Source organism: Cryptomeria japonica, chromosome 11, assembly GCF_030272615.1.
Source record: "Cryptomeria japonica chromosome 11, Sugi_1.0, whole genome shotgun sequence".
Lineage (NCBI taxonomy): Eukaryota > Viridiplantae > Streptophyta > Pinopsida > Cupressales > Cupressaceae > Cryptomeria > Cryptomeria japonica.
In genome coordinates this window covers 528,905,089-528,928,420 of record NC_081415.1, presented here as the reverse complement: position 1 = coordinate 528,928,420, position 23,332 = coordinate 528,905,089, and the positions used below count along the sequence as shown (strand labels likewise).

The following is a 23,332-nucleotide window of genomic DNA, read 5'->3' as shown; positions in this document are numbered from 1 at the left end:
ATGCTAGGGATAGATCCAGATTTGATCATGCACCACCTATCCATAGCTCTCAGAGCTAAGCTAGTAAATAAAAAACTAAGAAACAATAATCCACATGTTGCGCTTCTGGTAAAAGCAGAACTAAAGAAACTACTAGAAGTGGGATTCATCAGACCAATTGACCATGTAGAGTGAATTTCAAACATTGTACTTGTATCCAAACTAGATAAAAGAATAAGAATATGCACAGATTTTAGAGGTTTTAACAAGGCTTGTCCAAAGGATGATTTTCCTTTAACTAGCATCGACACCATTGTAGATTTAATGACAAGATACACTATGTTATCAGTCATGGATGGATTTTCAGGATATAATCAGATCACGATAACACCAGAAGATCAAGATAAGACAAATTTCACCTACCCATGGGATAGATATTATTGGAACGTCATGACTTTTGGATTAAACAATGTAGGAGAAACTTATCAACGAGAAATAACCACAATCTTTCATTAAATGATACACACATCCATGGAAGATTATGTAGATGATCTAATAACTAAATCATTCACTAGGGAAGGACATTTGGAGATCCTGGAAAAAATATTTCAGTGGCTAGAATATTTTAATGTGCAACTAAATCCTAAAACGTGTGTATTTAGAGTCACATGAGGAAAACTCCTAGGATACATATAAGTATCAGCCAAAGGTATTGAAGTCAATACGACAAAGGTTTAGGCAATCATGGAGATGCCACCTCCCAAAAATATTAGTCAACTAAGATCTCTACATGGAGGGTTGCAATCCATTAGAAGGTTCATTGCATAGCTAGTTGACAATTGCCTATGTTTCACTCATGTCTACTACAAAAAATGTACCTTTGAGATGGGAAGACAAATGTGAAGAATCATTTGAACAATTGAAGTAGTATCTCATGAATCCACCCATATTGGTGCCACCAATGACTGGAAAAAAAATTATACTCTACATATCCATTATCAAAGTATAGTTAAGAGCTTTGCTAGCACAAGAGGATTCTACAGGCAAAGAAAGGGTTGTCTACTACATCAACATAACATTGAGAGGTTATGAACTTAATTACACATCCATCGAAAAGGCTTGTATAGCTATAGTATTTGCATCCCAAAAATTGCAACCTTATATATTAGCTCACACAATCAAGCTGATAGCAAAGATAGATCCCTTGAAATATCTACTCAACAAGGCCACTTTCACTGGTCAACTTGCAAAATGGGTAATGATTTTGAAAGAGTTTGACATTCATTACATGGACAAAAGAGCCATCAAAGGGCAAGCAATAACAGATAAACTAGATGAAGCACCATTGTTAGTCGATCATCCACTACATATTGAATTTTCAGATACATATGTTCTAGCAGTTATAACACAATCATGGGTACTTTACTTTGATGGATCTTACACCCAACATGGGTCAAGTGTTGGAATCCTATTTGTCACTCCTTAGGGACACACAATCCCAAGATCCTACAGGCCGAATTACCCTTATACTAACAATATAGTAGAGTATGAAGCACTTGTCACTGGCGTCGAGGTGACAATAGAATGGAACATCATAGAGTTATTAATCTACAAAGACTCTCAATTGGTCATCAATCAAGTAAAATCAAAGCAAACATGACAAGCTGATGTCATGCATGAGAATGGTGGATGACTTTAAGAAACATTTTGTTGAGATCAAGTTTGAGAAAATTCTGAGACTCAACAACAAAGATGTAGATTCTATGGCAACCATCGCCTCTCTTATACAAATTCCAGAAAAGCAGAGTTGTTATGAGCTCTTGGTGGAGCAATTGTTTTATTGCACCTATGATAATCCCGCTACCCAATTCTTATGCCACATAGTTGGTTTTGAATATCTAATTTATGGAAATATCTAGAACTACTTGAAAGATAATACCCTTCCACCTGATCTATCTCGAAATGAGAAACACAACTTTATCCGTCAAACAGGTTGTTACACCCTAATAGCCGATACACTTTAGCAATGAGGTCTTGATGGTACTCTCCTTAGATCTCTTGAAAGTGATGAATCTGAAACTTCTTTACAAGAAGTTCACACGGGTATTTGTGGTACACCTTCAAGCGGACCTACTCTAGCCAAGAAACTATTGAGACTAGGATATATTATTGGCCAAACATGGAAAATGAGTCCTATCAGTTTATTAAGAAGTGTTAGAAAGGCCAGATCTATGGGAATCTTATACATGCACCAACACAGGAGCTACAACCATTCACAACATCATGGTAATTTTGTTAGTGGGGACTTGACCTCGTGGGTAAGATCAATCCCTCATCCTCAAATAGACACAAGTTCATAATCATACCCACTTAGTATTTTGTAAAGTGGATTGAACCTATTCCATTAACCACTGTCACCGGTAAGAAAATATCTTCCTTCATTTTGAATTATGTTGTTTGTCGGTATGATATTCCTAGTTCTATTATCACTGATAATGGTAGACTCTTCAAAAACCAAGATGTGCAAGAACTTTGTGAAAGATTCCATATTCAATATTGCTTCTCGACACCTTATTATCTTCATGGTTATGAACAAGTAGAAGATTCAAGTAAAACCATTTTGAAGATCCTAAAGAAAACTGTGAATGAGCTAGTCATGATTGGCATCTATAATGAAATCATTCCTTATGGGCATATCGAACTAGTATCTGGGTGAACTCACAATACTGGTTCCCACTTTTTTGTACATCCTAATTTTTGTTGAAATCATACATTTTTAAAAAAATATAATGATTTAAGCTTTAAGAGGTCCCATTTGAAGTAATTAATTGAAGAGATTTAGATCAAATGCTCTTAGATCAAAATTTCTTAGATAGAACCTCTCTACTTCTAGATCATACTTGCAATTGAGTCTCCTTTGCATCTATCAAATGCTGATAAAAAACCAATTTTACATTAGCTTTTGGGGGGTCAAATGAATTCGTTTAGAAGTTTTACTTTTTTAAGTGTTTATTTCATTTTATAATATTTCCAAGTAGTATAATTTTTAATATATTTTTGTTTTATTTGTTATGAATGTAGGTTTTTCACCGAACATGAACTTCTTTGTTCAATGCATTGGGAAAAATAGTAAACTAATTAAATATTTTTTTTTAAATATCTGTGCCCCAGGTATTGATGTCTTCTTTCTAACAAAAAAAATAAAATTGAATTTTGATATATATAGAACAAGTTATGTGTTTAAACGTACACCTATATCTATATTATAATTAGTCAAACTTCAAAACTTAATAAAATAAAAAATATTCAACATATCACTATCAAACCAACTGCATGCCTTAGGTATTGATGTTACAAACCAAAATTCAAAAGAATTAAGGTTTTATCATTTATACAAAAAAAGATGAGTTTCAGGATGCACATCTCTTAAAAAATGTTGTCTGCTGTAAAAATCTACTTTTCAAGGGAGATGTAAAAATCAATAAAATTTTCTTCAAAAAAACTTGAAAATATATATTTAGAATCTACACACAAGATGTTAGAAATCACTAGTTTACATCATCTACAAATTCTTAATGGTTTAAAAGTTATAGGTATCAAAAAGTGAAGGTTTTTCTCAAAATATTCATCTAAGTGTCAAAGTTGGTCAAAAAGTGGAAACCAGTATTGTGAGTTCACCCATCTGCACCCCTACAACAGACACACTATATGCACTTGTATATGGATCATAAGCCATTTTACCCATTGAGGTTGAGATACCTTCACTCAGAGTATCATTGAGAGGACTCATCCCAGATGAGGGATACAAGGTAAATTGACTACAAGAACTGGAATTGTTAGATGAACACCATCAACATACTTTTGATCATCTGAAATCATATCAGCAATGAATGTATAGAAGCTATAAACATAGAGTGAAGCCAATAATGTTTTAGGTTGGATACTTAGTACTAAAAGAAAATCCTTGCAATGAACAAGATCGTGAAAAGAAGGGCAAGCTTGAACTAGATTGGCTAGGACCTTTTATCATCATATCAACCTATGGTTCTAGGGTAGATCAATTATATACATTAGAAGGAGACCTTTTTGATGAACCTATCAAAAACATCCATCTCAAGAGGTTTTATATCCGATTTACCCAATGCACGAAAAAGCTAAAAAATAAAAATAATTAAAAAGCAGGAAAATACAATAAAAGGAAATACAAATGTACAATTAAAGAACGTATTGAAAAATAGGCAACATGCACTATTTGTGATTGATTGGATCTTCTATCTATTAGTACATATATCATATATCCATTTTTCCTATCATTATTCATATCTGTAAAGAAACCTTGTATATACCTCAAGTGTTGCAATAATCTCTCACGATGGCTTCACAATCATCATAAAAGCTTGTGTCTAAATTGGGGGTAAAATCCTGTCCTTATTGGGGGCAATTCACTTTGAGATAACAACATACTTACAACCAAACAAGGCAATATTGCATTTCAAACAAGGATCACAAAAATCAATAGTGAACACTGAAAGCAAGTTCCCAAAAACTCACAAGTAGTGGAATCCAAAACAAAACCAAACTCAAATCCATTAGCAGGATGTGTTTTAATCTGACAAGTAGCATGAATGAGCGTGAATGTTCATTTATGGTAGTTTAATTTTTGTTATCATATCTCTCAAGCAACTCAAGGATCTCTTGAAACTAGTGAAGGAAGGAGGGAGATTGATATTTCTTTAGCATATTGTCTATGAGAAAATCCTTAATACTATGTAAATTTGTCGCAAGACATGATCGATAGCACATCATATTGTCTATGAGAAAATCCTTAATACTATGTAAATTTGTCGCAAGACATGATCAATAGCACATCATAGAGGATATTTTGGGTTTGTATAGGAAGAAGGCTAACTCTTGCCTATTTTATGCAAGCAACACTTAGGTCATCTTGGTTCAATTATACCTCGACGCTTATGCCATTTTGTAATATCGAAATCCATGTAAGTTGTACTTAGATCATCATGGTTCAATTACACCATTGATGTTTATACTAACTTCTAACATTTTAAAAGCTCAATGATGATAAAAAGGGCACAAACAATTGACTGACAAAATGACAACATTGCATCTTTGTCTTATACAAGATGTATCTTTCTTGAAACTAGACGTTTTGATCATCTTTGTCTTATATAAGATGTCTCCTTCTTGAAACTAGACTTGATCTCAATCCAATCAATCCTATCAATCAATTCAAATCCAATCAATTTTATCAATCCAATCTATCCAATCATTCAATCAATCAAACCTATCAAATCATCAAATCATTAGTTTATATCATTGCCTTGCATCAATCATGAGTTCAATCAAACCCACCCTATTAGTGACTATCATCAATCACGAGGTCATGTAGTCAATCAAACCTATCCAATTATCAAATCTCTAGTTTAAATCATTGACACTCATCGATTATTCAGTCAATAAAACTCTATCAATCATTTGATCAAGCACAAAACATCAGAGCAATCAAATACTCAAAAAAATTTATTGAGAGATCAATCCTAAAAATTGACAAATCTATCTGATTCATCTCCCAAAGGGGCATCATCGCATCATTGCCCAACAATCAACATACTGGGGAAAATCAAAATTTTCGTCATCATCATCAAGTGAATTTTTCTTTGAATCAACGTGTCGCCACACATCACTTCAAAGAGGGAAAAAATGTAGACACCTATTTCTATCCATTTGATTAAATGAATTTAATATTTTTTTAATAATCATTTATCCAACTATTAATTAAATTCACATTTAATTAATCCTTTCCCCTTTTCCAGCTATTAATTAAATTAATATTTACTTAATTCATCCCAACCCTCTTCTCATATTAATTAAATAAATTATTTAATTTATTTGATTATTATTGACTTAACCAAATTCATACCATTAATTAAATAAATAAATCATATTTGTTTAATTAAATCCTCCTTCATATTTAAATAAATTAATATTTATTTAAAATCCCCAAATCCCATCTATCACATTTAAATAAATTAATATTTATTTAAAATCCCAAAATCCCATCTCTCATATTTAAATAAATTAATGTTTATTTAAATCCCTAAAATCTCCTTTTTCACATTTAAATAAAATAATATTTATTTAAATTTATTAAAATCCCTCCCCCACTTGCACTTTCTAGAAAATGCAAGTTGCAAGTTAACCTTTCTCCTAATCACCCTTTAATGGATTTCTTTAAAGTCTTTAGGCCTTTAATGGCTTCCTCTAAAGTCTTCAAAGCTTTAATGGTTTCATTCTAGAGACTTCTCAAGCCTTTAATGTTTTCCCTCAAAGTCTTCAAACCTTTAATGGTTTCATTCTAGAGACTTCTCAAACTTTTAATGTTTTCCCTCAAAGTCTTCAAACCTTTAATGGTTTCATTCTAGAGACTTCTCAAGCCTTTAATTAATTCCTTCAAGTCTTCATGCATTTAATGTTTTATCCTCATTTTTCTCATTTAAATAAATTAAGATTTATTTAAATAAAATCCAAAATTCACATTCACATTTAAATAAATCAATATTTATTTAAATATTTATCCAAATGCAAGTTGCACCAATAAATTGAAATAAATAAGTTTTATTCCAATTAAAATCCTAAAATCCCCCCACTTGCATTTTCCTACAAAATCCACTTACACACTAGTCCTTCTAGATTCTTTGAAACCCTTCTAATTAAACCTAAACCCTTTCCTAAACAAAGAAATTAGAAAGGAGTCACTTCTCAATGCATTAAAAGCTTTATTTCTTCAACTAGTTAACCCTCAAAGTCCTTATAAACTATTAAAGGATTAAAACTAACTAACCCACTTGTGACCCTTGGTTAGAGACTTTCTCTCCACTTTAACCATCTCTTTAACCCACATGTCTCTTCAAGCATTCATTGCTTTGACCATGGTTATCCTTCAACCTTTTCACATTCTTTTATTCTTTGGATAAAAGAATTATCTATTAACTTAACCCTAACCAAACCCCCTAGGGTAACCCTCATGCCTCTTCAAGCATTTAATGCCTCTTCTCTCTCCTCTCAAGCCTCCTCATGGTGACACTTGTCAACATGGGATTGGGTTGAAAGAATCACATGGATTGAGGTTCATACAATCTTATCCCTTGTTAGGATAATTCAATCTTAACCATACAATTCCCTATTTCTTCTATAAATAGTGACTCACTTCTTCATTGTGAGAGATCACCAAGTCTTAGTCTTAGAATACAGATTTTGCCTCTCTTTGTCTATCATAATATTAAGCATTTAGAAGCATTTTTAATATTAGCATAGCATATATCATGTTATCCTAGCAAATCTGTTTTGTTTCTTTATAATAGTATAATCTTCATCATAGATAGCTTTGTTATAATCTTATAGATATAGAATGCATTGCATATATATTATTTTCATCACATATCACTCGTTCTTGGAGTTTTCCATTCTAAAGGTCAATTTATCAATGATATGAAGCATCCATGGCTTGAGGATGATAAACTTATAAGGCACTGAGAGGGGGGGATGAATCAGTGCAAGCAAAACTAATATGAGTCTGATCACCAACTTAAAAACATTAAAACTTATCAAGCATAAGAGGAATACAACCACATAATCTAATTCCCAATAAAACAAATTCCACATAACACAAGAGATTATACGTGGAAACTCAAAAGGGAAAAACCATGGTGGGAGTTAATACCCACAAGATTCACTATCTACAAAATAGAAATCTTGACCGGTTAAGATCTTAAAAATATGCCCTTTTAGGAGAAAACCCGATTAGGAGTCACTCGGTTAAGGGATTTAAATGATAAGCCCTGTTAGGAGCTTTGATCTATTAGGATCAACCTCTCAATAGGATTTAATACTCTAATATAAAGCTACCTTGTTAGAGGATTTACAAGTTAAGAGCTATTAGGACCTACCTAGTTAAGGAATTTTACAGCTGCAAACTGTTAAGGAAACAACAGTTCAAATTATCTTCATTTAACACCTCTGTGTCTGATAAGATCCATTTTAGATCCTCAAAACATCAATTACACATAAATATAGAGCTTCACAAAACACTACATAATCAACTTCACCTTATTCCCTTTGATCTAACACACATACTCATTTATATACAAACCAACTCAATACCTCGTCAAACTTTTTATAAGTATTTACATTTAGTTGGCACTACAACCTTGGAACAATTTCCTAGGTTCAATGAATCTCGACAAACTTAAATCGCGCACTTTACTTATGTCGGCAACTGACATAGCAAATTAAAACCTATGTCGTTTTACCGATTTAATTGACTATACCACTACCGGTTAAGTGTTCATAAGAATGTCTTCTCTATACTTCAAATCTCGCTTGTCCAATTGAATCTACCAATGCACTTATAATCATGGTTTCAAATACTTGTCTCAGACATTTCTTTGAAACCACATTATCCAACTCTTCATCGATCGTCTGTACCAGTTGTCGGAATGCAACTCTATCTCAACTTATTGGTGAAGATCCTAACTACCGGTTCATTGGTAAACTATCATTTGTACCGGTTATACCTTACTGGTTGGCTCCCAAGACTTAGATGACCACAAAAACATTATTGCCATCAATGAAAACACAAGACTTAGTTATTAAACATGAATCTCAATCTCTTCATCACATTCACCAATTAATCATTTACCGGTTTAGTCAAATACCAATAGAGGAATCCTTGAAGATAGAGGACAATGGGACATCTTGCAAGGATTGTTTATTTAACTTATGTTATCTATTAGATCTTTTTCATAGAATTTTTCATTAGTATGCTTGTTATTCTTCACTTTATTGACTGACACCACATCTCATGTATACACTAACTATATTAAGATCCATTAGAAATGAAATTAATAAAAATATTACGTATATACTATAAAATGTTAAGGATATTAAATTTAGCCTACTTAATATGTTGTTATTTCATCACATATTTCTAAAACCCTAAATGCTTCTTAGGTTTATTTGAAATATTTATATTAGCTATTAGTTTTTTATTTATTTTTTAATATAAATTTTTTTGATATTACAATGAAAATTTGATGTTGAATAGGTGGATTTTGGACCCTCAAAATTTTAAATTATTAGTATTATTAGTCATTTTTCGAGCTATGATATGGTAGGTTTAATTTTTAATCATGTAGTGAATGAAATTCTTTTTAATTTCTCTAAGTAGAAAAGGGTCTTGCTACAACAATACTATCTTCTATTTCTTTTAGATAGGTATGCACTAGTAATATAATGTCATTCTAATTTTTTTGTATTAGCATTCATCTTTATACTAAATTTCTTCATGCTTGTCATTAGAGAAGATGAGAACTCTAGTGTTTGATTAAGTAAGTAGGGAAGGGCCCTGGTCCTATACAAATAACAACATATCAAAACCATCAAGAAACAACCACTATCACAAAACAACTAGAAGCACACAATAGACCAACCATTAGACAAGGTAATAAAAAACATAATTGATATGTCCAACAAAGTATGAGTATCCAAGGTAAGACTATATTAGCTAACCAAACAAGCATATAATATGCATGCAGACTATTAAAGATCATAAATAGAGTCTTACTAAAACCATAGCAATAGAAAATTAAATTTATATCTATACTTTTCCAAAAAACTAAAATAACACAAACCAAAAAATTATTTCTTTTAGTTTTTAATGAGACCCCAATTCTTTTCTAGGATTTGGAGGTTCTTCTAGTCCTCAACATCAGGAACACATTCTTTAGGATCCTCCCCTTTTTGAGAAATAAATCCTACAATCTTATTGTGCTACTTCTTCAATTTATTTTGGCTAAAGACCACCCCATCACTACCTTCCACATGATCCCATCGGTGATCAAAGTAAGGGATTTTACCACATACATTAGGTACTTTTTGTCAGCTCTAAAGACCTCTTCTCTAGATTCAAGGTCCTTCAATTTAACCTGCGTATCAACAAATTGAACTTTGAGGTTAGCAAACATATCATTATTAGAAATAGGGGTATTATCTCTGGCTTGGGTATTAGCCACATTTAATTCCCATAATTGTAAATGGAATTATAAGCCTATTGGCAATATTCCTTTATGACCTTATTGAGAATAATATACTTATAATATATTTATTTATTCCATGCTTGAATGGTTTGAATGAGAAGGGTTAAATTAGTCATTATCAAGAGTGGTTATAAATATTTTAGATGGTTTAACAATCACTTCAAACTCAAGATTAAGTTCATTTTCGATAATGAATATAAGATTTTTGCTTATTCTATGTACCTTAGTTTGTTAATAAATTGTTATATTCTGTATAATTTAGATATTTTCATAGAATTCTCTCTCTCTCTCTCTCTCTCTCTCTCTCTCTCTCTCTCTCTCTCTCTCTCTCTCTCTCTCTCCCTTTTCTTGGTGATTTTAGAGCTTGGATAATATTTGTATGAACATTGACAAAAATAAAAAAATCCTATGTGAATCTATGAATCATCTATGATAGTGAGTTATAAGTCACAAAGTGATGCAAATGCACAACAAAATGATAATTCAAAAATTTTGTATATAAATTCATAGGTTTTAAATTCTTTGAATAATAAGGGTTAAAATTAGTCATTTTTAGAGCAATTATATAAACATTAATAGTTGTAATGCTCAATTTAAATGGAGTGCAACCTTATTTTAAACACATGACCAAAATAATATTATGTTTGCCATGTCTACATTAATTTGTTAATATGTTATTATATTTTACATTTACGTATTTTATAGAATTCATTCATCTCTATCTACATTTATCTCTCTCCTTTTCTAAATCTCTCTCTTCCCATCTCTCTATCCATATATATCTATGTCTCTCTCATCCTCTCTATCTTTCTCTACCTTTCCCTCTATCTCTATCTCTGGTACTCTATATCTACATATTTATGTCTTCCTTGTTCTCTCTCCACCTTTCTCAAGTTTAGAGTTTGAATAGTTCTTGTGTGTGCATTAACTATGATAAGGGAGCCTATTTGAAGCTATAAATTCTCTTTGTTAGTGTTTTTATAGGTTATAGAAGGATACATTATACAACATAACAAAAACCCATGAATTTAAAGCTACCAAAGATGTGCCACATTAGAGTTCATAGCTAAATGACACTTAGAAGGAGTCCAAGTATCTTACAACCTTACAAAACAAAACAAAAAAATCCTTACCTCCTAGAAACCTTACAAAATTCAGAACTGTCAATTTACTTAAGTTATTTTTACTGTAAATCATATTTTATTATTTTTCTTATTTGTAGTTATTTTTAACTTCCAGTTATCTCTAAGACATATTTTATTATTTATCTTCTAGATCCTTACCTCCTAGAAACCTTACAAAATTCAGAACTGTCAATTTACTTAAGTTATTTTTACTGTAAATTATATTTTATTATTTTTCTTATTTGTAGTTATTTTTTACTTCCAGTTATCTCTAAAACATATTTTATTATTTATTTCTTTCTAGTTATTTGTTACTTCCAGTTATCCATAAGACCTATTTTATTATTTATATTATGTCCAGTTAAGATTTCTTGCAGTTTAAGAAAACTATGACAAATTGTTAGTTTAGGTCACTGTTAGCTTCCCTTGTTTCTTCTTGCTTCGCTGAGCTTTCTTGTTGAGCTTTCTTGTTGTGTAGTCTTAGAAGTCTCTTATTTCTTGGCGGGTATTCATTTTCAAGATATTATATTATATTGAGCGAAAGTATTTCTTTCTCCATAGCTTGGGCGGGTAGTCTTAGAAGTCTCTTGTTTCTTGGCGGGTATTCATTTTCAAGATATTATATTCTTTTGTTTCTGTTTTCCCTTTGGAGTTTTTGTTTCTGCAATCTTGGCACTGTAAACCACAGCAACTAATAATGACATTCTGAAGCGGAATAGGAAATGACAGAGGCCCTCTAGAGAATCTTGGAAAGACTCTTGTGCAGAAGAATATGGTGATGAACCGGATAAGCTATTTCCAGGTGGACTGAGAGAAATGCTAGTACTATCTTCTTCGCCAATACTGAGCAATTACGGCGAAGAAGATTGTCCTAGCATTCTCTTAGTCCAAGATTATCTAGAGAATGCACAAGAGCCTGTCCAACATTATCTAGAGGGTTTCTGCAATCTAAAGACGGGGATAAATTTGCAGAGAATTTCAGTGGAGTTCAAGTGCGAATGGAAGATGAAAGGTAATTCTCTTCAAGTTTTTTATTTTTTTATTTTTGGCAAATATAACAATAGAAAATCTAAAAGTTATGATTAAATTATTTGATAGTGTTGATAGGCAATCTAAGTTACTTTTGATATACACCATTTAATATGATGCTTGGGTGTTTAGCATTAAATGTTTAAATATTACAGTGCACATGGATTTATACATGGACTTAGAGCGAAAGTATTTCTTTTTCTTTAGCTTCGGCGAGTATTTTCTTGTTTCTTCCTGCTTTGCTGAGATTTCTTCTTGTGTAGTCTTAGAAGTCTCTTGTTTCTTGGTGGGTATTCATTTTCAAGATATTATATTCTCTTTGTTTCTGCAATCTTGGAGTTATTCTCCATAATTGCTCAGGGTCATTCAATTCTGAAGCTGCTTCCTCATGCAATGGAAGCAAAACCGAGCAATTATGGAGAATGCCAAGAGATTGTAATATCATTTCTCTCAGTCCACCAGGAAATAGGTCATCCGGTTCATCATCCTATTCTTCTTCAGAAGAGTCTGTCCAAGATTCTCTAGAGGGTTTTTGTTTCTGCAATCTGAAGACGGGGAGGAGTTTGCAGATAATTTCAATGGAATTCAAATGCGAATGGCAGATCAAAGCATTCTAAGCAGTGAAGAGATGGATTATTATGCTGTTCCTGAAACTGGTGCTGATCCAATGCTTCAATATCTACTGCTGGATCATCTGACTTCTTGCATTCTACAGATAAATTGTATATTCTTTTTTATTCAAAACTAAGACATTTGTCTTGAATTGTAATTATTTATGTTTGTTGTAATAATTTGTGTTTGTTTGTGAAATCTTGGAAGGTTGAGTTCGTTGGGGATAAAGGTTGCATGTTTCAAGCAAAGCAATTCTGTAATTTGGTTTTTTGAGCTGCACAGGAAAACTCGTATTTTGTTATCACTGACTGTCTGCACTAAAACAAGTTATCACTTACAATGCATGTTAAATGAATATATTTCCTTTACATGGGAATTCGGATTCAGTTTTAGATCTATTTGCCTTTTCTTTGTCTATTTGATCATTGAATTTTTTAACGATTCGCTTGGTTGAATTTTGTGAATATTGACATAAAAACTATAGTGAATTTGTGAATTTAAGTAGCAATCATTTTGTGAATATTGACATAAAAACTATAGTGAATTTGTGAATTTAAGTAGTAAAGTAATGATTGAAAATACAATTGATCGTTGTTGCAAAGAATCACTGAATCTGAGAATTAGTGGACTGGACTTTCTTGTTTTTCCCTAAGTATCAGAAAAATATCTTAAAAATCAAACATTAATAAAAATTAAGCTTAAAAGACAATTGAAAGTAAAAAATGTTTAAAATAACTGGAGATAACTAAAACTGTCCAGCCCATCTGCATGTAATGTTTATAATCAAGAATGTTTGAATTCAGATTCTGTTTTAGATACTTTATTACCAATTTTATCTATTTGCATTATTACCAATTTTAAGTATTTGCATTATTAATCTATTTTAGGTATTCAGATTCTGTTTTCTTTGCTATTTGAAGAATGGTTATAATCTAATGTTTGTGTATTTGTTTGGAGTTCAGTGTTGTAATGGTTGAATTTTGTAACCTGATTTTTTTTTAAATCAAATGAATTCAAATCAAATGTTTGAGAAACGATTCGCTTGCTCATCAAAATATTAACGGGCATAGTTTGAACAGATTCATTTAGATTCTGCAAGGAAAATGCAGTTAATCAAAAGTGTTACATAATTCTAAGTACTAATGTCGATAATTCTAACGAGCAAGATTGTTGCATTCATTATTTTTAAACAGCTTGAAGTCCAAGATGTAAAATATAAGATTGTTAAGCGAATGCCATTTCTCTCTAAAGTTTTGGATTGACTACTCTATTTTACAAATAGAAATGGTACATATGATATCTATTAATTTTGAACTATATTGATATCTATTAATTTTGAACTATATTTTGTTTTATTGGGAATAATCATTATGGTAAAAAATCAAATTAAAAATATATTCGTGGTGAAGAAATTAGAATACTTATAGAAAGTATTTCTCCCTCTCCTTTTACATGCCATACCTTATGCATTATTCTCAATAGATTTCTTGGACTGTTTTCTTTATCTTTGCATTGAATCCCATAAGCCATCAATGTTTAAATAATGTTCTTTCATGCTTTAGTCAATCAAATTAGACCATCAGACGATTAGCAGAAATAATGGTTAAGCTGTGTATTTGCAACGTACATTTTGACATCTCAAATCAAGAATATAAAAGACATTGTAGCCCTCGTTTAGATTGAGCTTCCTTCCTTCTTAGAAGAGGAAGGGGGAGAGAGCGTTTTGTGTTATCTTTGACAACATAAAAATTGGTTCATTTGTGTCTTCACAACATATCAATTTATTGTTGCATTTTTGCATCTCCCTTTACGAAAATAAAAATTGTAGCCTTCATTTAAAGGGAGTTTCATTCTCAGTTTTCAAAAAAAGAAAACAGATAAAACAAGAATTTTATTTCTAACATGTATTGTGTTATCTTTGGCAACAAAACAATTCGTTCAATGTCTTTGAATTTAAAAAATTTGTTTTGCTTATATGAAAGGGTTTTCTTTCTAGGAAATGTATGCTGAGTATAAGTGGTTTGTAATAACTATTTGTAATTTGACAATTCTCGAGATCTATTACATGGTTTACTATGGATACCTCCCTCCCCCCTTTTAATGTTTTGTATAATCCATGTGTTTTTATGAGTAAGGACAAAAATTCATTAAGTCTCAATGATCCAGAGGATTGCAAAGATGATCTAGAACAAGCCAAAGGTGATATAATTGAGAAATACGGAAAATAATTTTTCAATATTTCGTACATTTTAGTAAATTTCATTTTTCAGAGGTCTTCAAAGAGGAATTTGGGGTTGAAAGTGTAGTCAATCAAAGGCTACAACATAAAGGGATTGAAATTAGTTCTCTTGGTGACCTTTCCATTGGTGTAAGCCATTTCAAATTTTGAGTTCTAAGCTGAAAGTTATGGCCCCACTAATTTGGGATAACTAAATTCCTAGTCTTTTTGAAAAAAAAAAATGAATCTGCTAGATTCCAGAGACTATTAAAATTTCATGTTGATTTTTAAAACCCAGTTTTGAATAATATAATGTGACTTTTGATGCATATAACTATAGCTTCTCGAGTTCTTCCTATTGTCCATATTTTTAAGCAATACTTGTAGGTTTTTGCTTACCTTGTACTGTTGACAAATTCCTTTCAAAATTCAGATCACTGGTATCATAGTTGGTACACTCTTGTATGACACATCACACATGGTTTGGTTATTTGAGGTTGGGATTGGAGACACATAATCCCTCAATTTATCTTCCCTTGAGGCATAACCGAGAAAATATGGTAGACCTAAATGCAGATCCTATTAAGACCATGGTGGAAGAAGCCTTGAACAAATAGAGAGAAGAAATGATGAGGTATTTGTCTCAGATTCTACAAAATACCCAACAATCAATTGGAGAAGGAAACTAATTAAGTAATTATACTCCTTTCAAGGTCCAGGTAATATATTGACATTTCAAAATTTGAAGGTATAATTGATGCGAACATTGTGGATGCATGAATAACAAAATTGGAAAGGTATTTTTTATGAATACCTTTTCGAATGCTGAAAAGATAACAATTGATCTCCTCAAAGATGAGGCACATGTGAGGCAATTGTGGGAAAATAAAATCACCTCAAAGAAGAAATTTTGTAAGAGATATAGAGGATGAATTGACTGAAGGAGTAGGTGACAATTCAACATGGGGTGAATTTGTTAAATTCATTAGAGAGGAGTGCTTTCCTAAAGATATGTATGAAGAAAAATATATGGAGTGACAATTGTTGCAAAAGAATGACTCAATAGTACAAGATTATCCCAATAAGTTTCATGCTTTATTGGAAAGTCTTGTTGTCCAAGATTTGGAGAAGCACTGAGTTTTAAAATATCATAGTGAACTACATAGATACATCCAAACAAAGATGTTCTTCTTGAATATTGAAACATTGGGGAATGCTTATCAGTATGCTGCAAAAATTGAGGAGAAGCTCAAACAAAAGGGGAAGAAACACTTCCTTACAAATAATAAATTCAATTGAGAGAATACCAACAAATTCATAGAAAAACAAACTATCAATAGTAAGTTTGCCTCTCAATCACTACTATGGATCATGAGAGCAAAAAAGACACCTAAAGGTACAGGTATGTGGTTTGATATCCATAAAAGATCTTGACATAATACAGAGCATTGCAGTGTTGCAAAAACGTTGATGACAAAAACACATGAAGTAGAGGAGGCTGACATGTTGCCCACAAAACCTTTCGAATAGAAAAGCGGTGAAATAATTACTGAAGTAGATCCTTATGACACTGTTGCCATTGAAAATTATACACCAAGAAGATGAGGAGTGTTTATTTCATTCATAGATATGGGTGAATGGAAAAGCCTTACACATCATAGTTGACAATGGGAGTGAAAAGAATCTAATTTATGTTGAAGTAGTAAAGAGATTGAACCTAAGGACAAAACCTCATCCACAACCATACTTCATGGGTTGGGTGAGTCAAGGAAGGTGTAATGCCCTGCCCGGAAACCTAAAGGATTGCAACACTACAAGGCAACTAAAGGGTGAAATAATTTTTTTTTTTAAAGATTAAGTGTATTAATTATAACTTTGTACAAATAATAACAGAAGCGGAAGTCTATCATTGACATCCTAAAGGGTTACCAATAAAGATTACTTCTAATTAAAACTACATCACAATGTTAATCCAATTATCCATCTAAATTAGGGAAAATCAATTACGATAAAATAACTCAAATTCATAAACCGTTTTCAAATAGATAGGTTCAAAGAGTTACAACATATATGCTTCCAATGATCCATTTATACATAAGATGAAAGGTAACTGAAATACATACAATCCATTGAACTTTGAATTACAACATTCCATAAATTACATGGCTTCCATAGAACAACAAAGTACAAGGTTACAAAGTTACTGATACAATGACCACACGGGCCTCAAAGGGTACAATATCCAGAACATGAGTTGATACACAAAGCACGAACCAAGATACACCGACGAAGCCAATCCTCGTATGAAGGTAAGAACAAGATATCCGATGGGAAGTGGCACTACCACCCGACCATGTGATCCCATAATGGAACCACCCCACCGTGCTAGGAGATAGCAGAAGACCCTGAAGCAAGCAATAAGATAAGTACAACAGTACACATGACTCCGCAGTACACAAGTGACTCAACTCACAAAGCACTAGTGACCCTAAAGAGAGAGTGTCATCACATGGCTTAAGATGGTTACCCTAGGTAGGTCTCCATAGGTCCTGACCCCCATCTTGGGTTATCCTGGTAACCTCTCTCGAACCCCCAGCTCCATCTAAGCATCATGCAGACCCTACCAACCTTTCGTGAAGACAAGGTGGTAGGTTTGCCATTCCAGGCTTTCCCAAACACCTTGAGCCTATACAAGCACTCAACCGTGTGCGGGGTACATTATCTTAATTAATTTAATAACTACCCACCCCCTAATCAAATTATTAGGTTATAACTTAATAGTTGACTTTTGAGGGGTTATCCTACCATCCACTTTGGGTGCGGCCCCCGCCCGAAAGCCACTCTCTCTACTAGGACACTAATAGGATAGGACTCTTTATGAGAACTCTATGGCGAAACTGACAGCCATATCTAATCCTGACATAACACAGGTGAAGGACTCACAGTCACAAACCCAGGATTGACCATTAGGAACATAACACATAATGGCTCACATCCTCAAAGTTTAAACATCGACATCTGATTAAGGGGTAAACATCAACGACATAATGACAACTTTCCCTATATTGCAACGACATTTAAAAACTAGACTGCAAATATTATTAAAACAAGATCCTACACAAGCAATCTTTCTTTTAAGCAGTCAACATCATAAAATACTTGCAATAAAGATTTCCAGAAATCAAGTAATCACATCTATACATGTCTAATAAGGTTAATTGAGACCACAATAAAAATTTAAACCCCCCAATCATTGATTATGATTAAATTATAATTTATCCAAATCGGCTATAACCAAGTCTACATTTAAATCCAATTTAAATAGATATATATATAATAATATAAAATAATCTCAATATAATATATATTCATTGAATAAAATATTATATGGTTATATTATATCACATATATAAAGAAAAATGATATTTAATTTACACCGTTGACACAATTATTCCCAAAGTTAATAATAACTTTTATTTTACTTCTATATTTTTCTTTCAAAATACAAAAAAATAAATAAAACCAATAAGTTAAATAAAATTAATATTAATTAACATTAATATTATCATTAATAATAAATATATTAATATGATTATTTAATATTAAATAACATTAATATTATTATTATTTTAAAATAACATCAATATTTATTAATTTTTTTAACTTTTATATTATTTTCTAACATTTATATTATATTACTATTTTAATATTTTTATATATTTTTTTTTTAAACGAAAAATAAAATATAAAAAAAAAAATTAAAACAACATAACTCGTGGGGCCCAAGGCCTCCACGGCAGCAAGTGCTGCTGCTAACCCCAGTAAGGGGACGCAGCCTGCTGCTGCAAGGGAGAGGGGTGCGTGGGCTGGGTTGAGCCCAGCTCCCCGCCACCGCAAACGCCATATTAAATTTAATTTTTTTACTTTTTTTTCTATTAAACATTTTTTAATAAAAACTCTGTTAATTTCAATGTGTAAAAATTGAAATACAGGGATTTTTATCTCTGTTAAAATATTAACCCAATTCACAATTTAATTTTGAAACAAAATTTAGAACAAGAAGAAATATTAAATTTAATCACTGGTAATACAATTTTCTTTACCAGCAAAGAAATCTCTGAAACAAAACAGAGATAGGAAATAATTTCCCAAAACAAACAAATTCATTCCTAAATACAAATTGGCTGGGAAATAAACTCATTGCCATCCCCCAATTGGGATTTTGCCCAAACCAGAATGAAACAAGAAGAATTTAATTCGAAATTTTCCCCAATTGGAAATTACCAGGAATAAATTATTTGTGGAAAAACTTGGGAAAATTTTGCTAGCATATCTCTACTCAAAAACACAAAAATAACCCAACTACAAACACCAGGAACAATGAATTTCTTGCATAAACAAAATGAAGAACATAATTTAAATTATGAAATTACTTTGGGAGAGTTTGAGATTGAAATTTGATAACCAAATTGAAGGGATTTTTTTTTTTTTAACAATCTCATGGCAAACAAAAATTCATAACCCAACACTCATAAACCAAATTTTTAACAACAATCAGAAATTGGAAAGAAGAATTCAACCAACCTCTGGAGTTCCCAAGAAGAAATTGTGAGCTTCAACAGAATTCCAAGCCAAATCAAAACCCAAAATCCTCCTTCCAAGAAATTTTTCCAGCATTTGTTTATTTACAAGGGTAAATAGGAAAAATATTTTAACCTAATCTTTTAGGTTGAAATATTTTTCTATTAAAAAACATTTAAATAAAAACAATTGACTTTTTTCCATATTCCTCCAAAAATAAATGGGAATTTCTTTTTTTTGAAAAAAAATACATTTCTCACATTTAGAAATTTAATCAACTTTTCAACTAAAATAGAAATCAATAATTTAACTTTATTTTGTTTTTCTTAAAAGCAATTAACTTTATTTATTTTACTTCTTCCATTTGATTTAAACATGATTACTTTTCCAAAATAAAACAACTATAGATTTAAATATAATAAATTAACCAATTAAGCTAGGTTCAAGACATAAAGGCATAATAATGAATAAATTGCTTATACCAACAATGAATGACAACTTAAACTTAAATAATTAACCGAACCACTATGGCATGCAAATCGAGAAAATGCAAGAAGACTCGAAGGTCGAACAAAAGGGATGGACGACCGACTAACAACACTCACAAGAGTAGACTGAGGGTAAGAACTAGGGTCAACAACTATGTCCTCCACTCCCATCGGACATATAAGGCACACTCAGACCTGTGAAGCCAGGTGGAGACGATACCCCGTACCTACTCGGTACTTGTACCTGCAATATCCTGCACCATCGAATCACACATGCATGCATATACATATAGAATACATGGCATGCACACCGATGAAGAAGAATCGTGACGTTTCCTGTCTCACCGAAATGAGTGAAGAAAAATCATCCCCTTGCATCCAATACAATTGCAGACACGCAACATATATATGACACATTGCCTAGATAAAGTAAGATGTCAGTACAAATGAATAATCCATGAAATACTACAAATCACTAGTACGGAAATACTAAAAATAACTCATGCATCTAATATCCAGATAAACATGAAATAATATCAAATACGTCTGAATAATGTCGAGCAATAAAGTGTCAACTGAATAGTAAACTGTAACAAAATATCAGTCTAATAAGTCTGATCGAGAAGGGGTACTACATTCTCCCCCACAAAACTAGGCTTACTCCTGGAAGCCTAAAACAAATAAGAATAGAGCTCTCTTATCTTCGCTGCATCCTCCCATGTCGTCGAGGTCTCATCATTTGGGTCCCATAGGACCCTTACCTGGTCGATGGTGCAACCCTTGAGGGTCAAATCCCGACGCTAAAGAATGTGCACGGGCTCCATGGAAAGCTGCCCATCTTCGACCTACAAAGCATTCCAATCAAGAAAATGAGTCACATCTAGGTGATAAGGTCGAAGAACTGAAACATGAAAGACATCGTGGATGTAGGATAGACTCGGTGGCAAGGCAAGATGGTAGGCAATAGGTCCTATCCTCTCAAGGATCTCAAAAGGGCCAACAAAATGAGGCGCCAACTTAGAACCTTTTCCATAATGGATCAGACTCTTTTGCGGACGCACTCTCAAGAATACATGGTCGGCAACAGAAAATTGACGATCTACCCTATGAGCATCTGCATACTTCTTTTGCCTATCCTGTGCAGCTACCAAATGCTCACGAATCCGCTCTACCTGCTGCTCCATCTCTCAAAGAATATCCGGTCCTATAAGCACCCTGTCCTCTAACCGATCCCAACTCAAAGGAGTACGGCAAGGATGACCATACAAAGCATGAAAGGGAGACATACCTATGGAGCTATGATATCCATTGTTATAAGCAAACTCCACCAGATAAATATAATCCTCCCAATGTGACTGCTGGTCCATAACATATATGCGAAGCATATCTTCTAAAACCTGATTCACACGCTCAGTCTGACCATCTATCTCTGGATGATAAGCTGAACTGAAGTTCAACTGAGTCCCCAAGGCATGCTGAAGTGAGGTCCACAATGCTGAGGTAAAGACAGGATCTCTATCAAAGATTATCCGCTTCGGAATCCCATGCAATCTCACCACATCTTCCAAGAAGACTCGAGCCACCACTGCTGCTGTATAGGAAGCTCGGATAGGAACAAAATGAGTAACCTTCATCAACCTATCAACAATGACCATGATGGCATCATGACAATGTGAAGAAACAGGCAACCCAACAATGAAATCCATGGAAATGATGTCCCATTTCCAATCCGCTACTATATTAGGCTGTAAAAACCCTGCGGGTGCTGATGCTCCGCCTTCACTCGCTAACATTCCAAACACTTTGACACAAAATCGACAATGTCATGTTTCATGCCAACCCAATGATAAATCTGTCCAAGATCTGCGTGCATCTTCTTGACACCTGGATGTGCCGAATATGGTGCACGATGGGCCTCAGTCATGATCAAAGTGCGAAGACCCTCCAAAGGAGGTACGTAGATCCGGCCAAGATGATGAAGAAGGCCATCTGCCTCAAGGCTGTAACCAGAAAATCTACCTTCAAAAGGCCTTCCGGACTCCAACACGGCTCTAACATCCTGATACCAAGAGTCCTGAGGAAGAACTCCAAGAATTCTCTATCTCAAGTCCACTCCAAGGGACACTGCTGAAACTTCATGTCACCTACGACTCAAAGCATCAGCCACTACATTCTCCTTCTCTTGAATATATCGGACCTCAAAATCATACTTGTAGAGGAATTCCATCCACCTTCACTGTTGAGCATTCAAGTTTGGCTGTGTGAAGATATACTACAAACTGCGGTGATCACTATGCAGCTCAAACCGACACCCTAACAGAAAGTGATGCCATCTGACTAATGCATGCACTACAGCTGCCAACTCCAAATCATGAACTAGATAGTTCAACTCATGGTCCTTGAGTTTGCGAGACTCATAGGCAACCACACATCCATCCTGCATAAGCATTGCACCTATACCTTCTAAAGAGGCATCTGTGCATACCATAAAATCTCTGGATGGATCAGGGACTGCCAAAATCGGAGCACTGACAAGGAGTTCCTTCAAGGCACGAAACGCTGACTCACACTGCTCTGACCAAACAAACTTGTTCCCTTTCCTCTGAAGAGAAGTAATCGGGTGACCTATTCGGGAAAAACCCTGAACAAAGCGATGGTAATATCCGGCCAAACCCATAAAACTCCAAACCTCTGAAACATTGGTTGGCGCTGGCCAATCCACTATGGCTTGGATCTTTGAAGGATCCACAGATACACCGTCTCATGAAACCACATGACCAAGATAGTTCACCTTAGTTTGGAAGAAATCACACTTCGCCAAATTGGCATAAAGCTGGTTCTCCCTCAAGCACTGCAAAACTTGTCGTAGGTAAGCCTTATGCTCTTCCATAAATCTAGAATAAATCAATATATCATTCAAGAACACAAGGACAAAATGATCCAGGTATGTGTGAAAAACCCCATTCATGAGGCACATGAAAACTGAAGGCGCATTTGTCAACCCAAATGGCACTATTGTGAACTCATAGTGACCATAACAAGTGCGAAACGCTGTCTTATGAATGTCTGCATCATGAATGTGCAACTGATGGTACCCAGATTTGAGATCAATCTTAGAGAACACCTTGGCTCCCTTCACCTGATCGAAAAGATCATCTATACGAGGCAATGGATATCGATTCCGGATGG

The 23,332-nt window shown here is 33.3% G+C and overlaps 1 protein-coding gene across 2 annotated transcripts; it reads left to right on the top strand.

Annotated features, from left to right (window-relative positions):
- Nucleotides 1-11,690: 11,690 nt before the first annotated feature.
- Nucleotides 11,691-13,157, top strand: LOC131050890 (uncharacterized). Of its 2 annotated transcripts, none has more exons than XR_009359511.1 (2): nucleotides 11,691-12,227; nucleotides 12,584-13,157. XR_009359511.1 is itself a non-coding variant. In XM_059214249.1 (2 exons), exons 1-2 carry the CDS (start codon nucleotides 12,032-12,034, stop codon nucleotides 12,859-12,861), a joined length of 453 nt encoding a protein of 150 aa, XP_059070232.1. In that variant the 5' UTR covers nucleotides 11,691-12,031; the 3' UTR covers nucleotides 12,862-13,157. The 2 variants fall into 2 exon arrangements, 1 of the variants encoding a protein (XP_059070232.1); XM_059214249.1 differs by having other exon boundaries at nucleotides 12,605-13,157.
- The last annotated feature ends 10,175 nt before the right edge of the window (nucleotides 13,158-23,332 follow it).

Bases quoted from the DNA above. Each gene is read 5' to 3' on its own strand.
- LOC131050890 (XM_059214249.1), top strand. From the start codon at position 12,032: ATGCTAGTACTATCTTCTTCGCCAATACTGAGCAATTACGGCGAAGAA. The intron at 12,228-12,604 runs GTAATTCTCTTC...ATAATTGCTCAG, and splicing joins GTGCGAATGGAAGATGAAAG to GGTCATTCAATTCTGAAGCT.